The sequence below is a fragment of the Haliaeetus leucocephalus genome, unplaced genomic scaffold, assembly GCF_000737465.1.
Source record: "Haliaeetus leucocephalus isolate CR32 unplaced genomic scaffold, Haliaeetus_leucocephalus-4.0 Scaffold51, whole genome shotgun sequence".
Lineage (NCBI taxonomy): Eukaryota > Metazoa > Chordata > Aves > Accipitriformes > Accipitridae > Haliaeetus > Haliaeetus leucocephalus.
In genome coordinates, this window is record NW_010972487.1 from 3,331,056 (window position 1) to 3,334,471 (window position 3,416).

The 3,416-nt window shown below is 42.5% G+C and overlaps 1 protein-coding gene across 1 annotated transcript in view; it reads left to right on the forward strand.

Moving 5' to 3' along the window:
* Nucleotides 1–1,510, forward strand: part of MRPL35 (mitochondrial ribosomal protein L35) — a 1,677-nt gene extending 167 nt beyond the window's left edge. The window contains exons 2-4 of the mRNA XM_010577963.1: nt 65–267; nt 808–952; nt 1,180–1,510. Of these exons, the coding sequence (XP_010576265.1) occupies nt 65–267; nt 808–952; nt 1,180–1,368 (537 nt within the window). The 3' untranslated portion in view covers nt 1,369–1,510. The remainder of the gene's footprint in view (nt 1–64; nt 268–807; nt 953–1,179) is intronic.
* Nucleotides 1,511–3,416: the final 1,906 nt, after the last annotated feature.

Genomic DNA, 3,416 nt, shown 5'->3' on the forward strand with positions numbered 1-3,416 from the left:
GCCTGTGAAATGGCGGCGCGGGGCGGCAGCGCGGGGCGTCTCCTGACGGTCTCATTCTCCGCAGGGATCGTGGGTCGCTGGGCCTCGTGGGCCGCCCGCTGCCCCGGCGCGGGGAGCACTCTCACCGGTCTCTCCGGCCGGTGCGTCAGGCTGGTGCGGGTACCGGCGGCCGCCCCGCTGCGGAAACCGCGGGTGCTGTGGGGGAACCTGTCGGGGGGAGGCACCCCCCCGGTCCTCAGCAGGTACGGGCTGCGCCGGTCGAAGGAGGTTCGTATAAACCGCTTTGAAGGGCTTCCTGGGCTAATTTTGCTCTAGCAAACGGGTCTCTCTTTTAGCCCCAAATCTCCCACTTATCTTAAACGTAATGCTTGAAGCGGGACCTAAAACGGAGTATACTTCGCAGGCATAGGCTTTGCAAACAGCCTTGTTGTAATTGCCGCTGTTCCTCTTGCTGATAATTAATATTCTAAAAGTAATTCCTGAATGCCAGTAACAGCTGAATGTTTGCTCTTGAGTGTTTAACCACCTTTAGTAGATGGAAGAAGCTGTTCTGTGTAGAATAATAACTTTGAGATTAATTTTGACTATAGTTCAGCACTGCAGTTAGCATTCACACGTATGCACTCGTTTAAGTGGTGTGCTGTAATGTTAGCTGAGTTCTTGTTGACCTTCCAACGAGCCACAGCCACTTGTGATTTCTCTGTGTGTGGAAAATCCAGTGATTACTTTTAGAAAAAGTTGTTTCAATCCTGTTCGTTTTTTGTTTGTTTTTTTTTTTCCCCGCCCTGTTTCTGGGGTGGTTTTTAGTGTCACATCTCTACTTCCAAGTATACTTCAACAGCCAGTGAGGACTCTCACTTACTGTAGCTTACGGAATGGGAAGAGGAAAACCGTGAAGGCTGTCATCGATAGGTTTCTCCGGCTGCACAATGGCCTTTGGGTTAGGAGAAAGGTAAGGACTTTTCTTTGTGATAAAAGCGTGTTCTTCACAATCAGTGGACTAATTGTTTTCCTTCCGTTACAGGGCAGTAGCTAGTATGGAAGTTTAAAAAAGCTCTGTAAAAACACTCCCATCTTACTGACAGTGGGGAATTTGTCCTGGTTTGCTTATCAGTATTGCTGTATATATGTATTTGCAGTCACCCACTTAAATGTCTTTTGTGTATTTTCTTCTGACAGGCTGGTTATAAGAAGAAACTGTGGAAGAAGTCAGCCGCCCAGAGGAAGCGTTTGAGAGAGCTGGTGTTGTGCACTAGAACGCAATGTAAACTCCTTGACAAAATGACCACTTCCTTCTGGAAAAGAAGAAATTGGTACGTTAATGATCCCTACCAGAAGTATCATGATCGCACGAATCTTCGTGTGTAGAAATCTTGGTTTCATTTTTGCATAACTCTAGGAAAGAGGTGGTGGTACATGTCACATGGTCTGAATTTTAGAACATAAATCTGTAATACCTGTTGCTTTTCTAAATAAACATATGCATATCGTCTGATAAGAACTGTGAGTATCAGTGGCCAAAATAAAGGAATGTTCAAGATCATCTTGAGCTACAATTGGTATTTTACTTAGCAGAGGTCCAGCTGGTCACCTACATGTTCTGGTTTCCTGTGGTTGTGTGTAACATACGTACATGGATGAATAGTCTAAACATCACTAAAAGTCAATAATTCAACATATTTAATCTTAAAATTTTTAAAAGAAACACACTTAAATAACCCCAGGATATATTTTGCTGTACCCATACTTATTGGTAGGTCACTGAATGGAGTCTCCTTGGGGAAGGGGAGAAAGGAGAGCAGGGTCTGTTTCAGTATTGCTGCCTGTCACAGTACCAGATAAGCTGTTGCCATATCTCCATGCTAGAGAGCATAGAAAAAAAACCAAAACAAAACAAAACAGTGTTTCATGGCTACATGCAGTTTTTATAACTGATGTAAAAATGTATTAGCCACCAAACTTCATTACAGGACTCACATTTTGTATCCTGTGTTGGTTTTTGAGTAGTAGAATATATTCTTTGGGTCCTACACTATACCCTCCAGCAGCCAATTCTGAGTATTTTCTTGTTTTTAGTCTTTAAGCCTAATTATACCTCATGCTGATCATGTGTATATATGGAGCAAAACCAAGAATTTATCATAGGGTCCCTTTGGAGTGTACAATGCAACTAGTCTCTGGTTTCGCTAAGGGCTAGACAGGAGGTTTTCTCTACAAAGTGGATACTCCAGCAAGTGTATGAAAAGCAGTTGCTTCTAGCAGTAGCTTCAAAAGGTTCACTAATAACTAACCCATTATTAAGCAGATAGTCCCTGGTTGTCAGCTCCGGAGCCACCTGTATAGCAAGAGATGGTTTGCTGTACAAGGCTGTAGCGTTTCAATGAATTCACTAGTTACTCAGAGTGTTCAGTAGCTGTATTTTTTTTTTTCCAGTTCATAATACAGAAAGAAGTTCTGAAGGACATGCAGCACTTAGTGAATACATCTATATACAGTCAGCCAGAATTGAGATAAAAATAATACAGCAATCAAAGTAATTATTCTGGCCTGCCAGATACATTGAACAGACTAAAGATGTTTTCTTTTTTCTTCTTTTTTTTTTTTAAAGAAAAGATTAAGACTTTATTCAAGATGTATATCAAGCAGTATAACAAAACCAGCAAAACATCAACCTTTGGAATACTGTTGTAGTGGCCATCCTTGTGAGGCATTAAGTGTACCATTTCATCACAGATCTTTTCTACCGATCACGGGAAAGAGATCACATGAAGTGCACAATTATGATCCTTAAGTAGTTTGTCTAAACGCGAATCCCAACGTAGTGTTCTCTGCTATTTGAAATATGGTGCTAGATGCAAAACGGGTACCCAAAACAAACAGCAAAAAGGAGGCTGTGATTAACGAGCATTTGGTCACAAGCACAAGGGTTTCATCACTACATGAGAACACTTACTTTAGAGAGCAGTCAGAGGCAGCAGGTTGTTTACATGAGGCTAGGGAGCATTGCACCTCTCCAAGCAGCTTTCTCCCTCTCAATAGGAATAAATAAGCTGATTCTCCTTTCCTTCTGTGCTGGGTTTGCACTTACTTACACAATTTAGGTTAGTGTGGGATTAATTCCAAAGTGACAGTGATACACATGAAGTCTGTCTTGTCTATATTTGATGTGATCCTGATTCAGCAATTGGTGATGGCTGTAACTGCGCTGACGCTGGCCCCTACAACAAGAAAGGAGGCATGGAGGACTGCACTGAGCTGCTCTAAGCATATTCTCCTCATAATGAAGGTGAATTCATGGTAAATGGGTGAGGTAATTCACTGGCCCGTTTTCCATGGACCGTCTTCAGCTGCAGTTTCCTTTCCCTCAGCCTCAATTTTACTTGGTCGAAATAATGCAAATTTCACTTCAGCCTTGT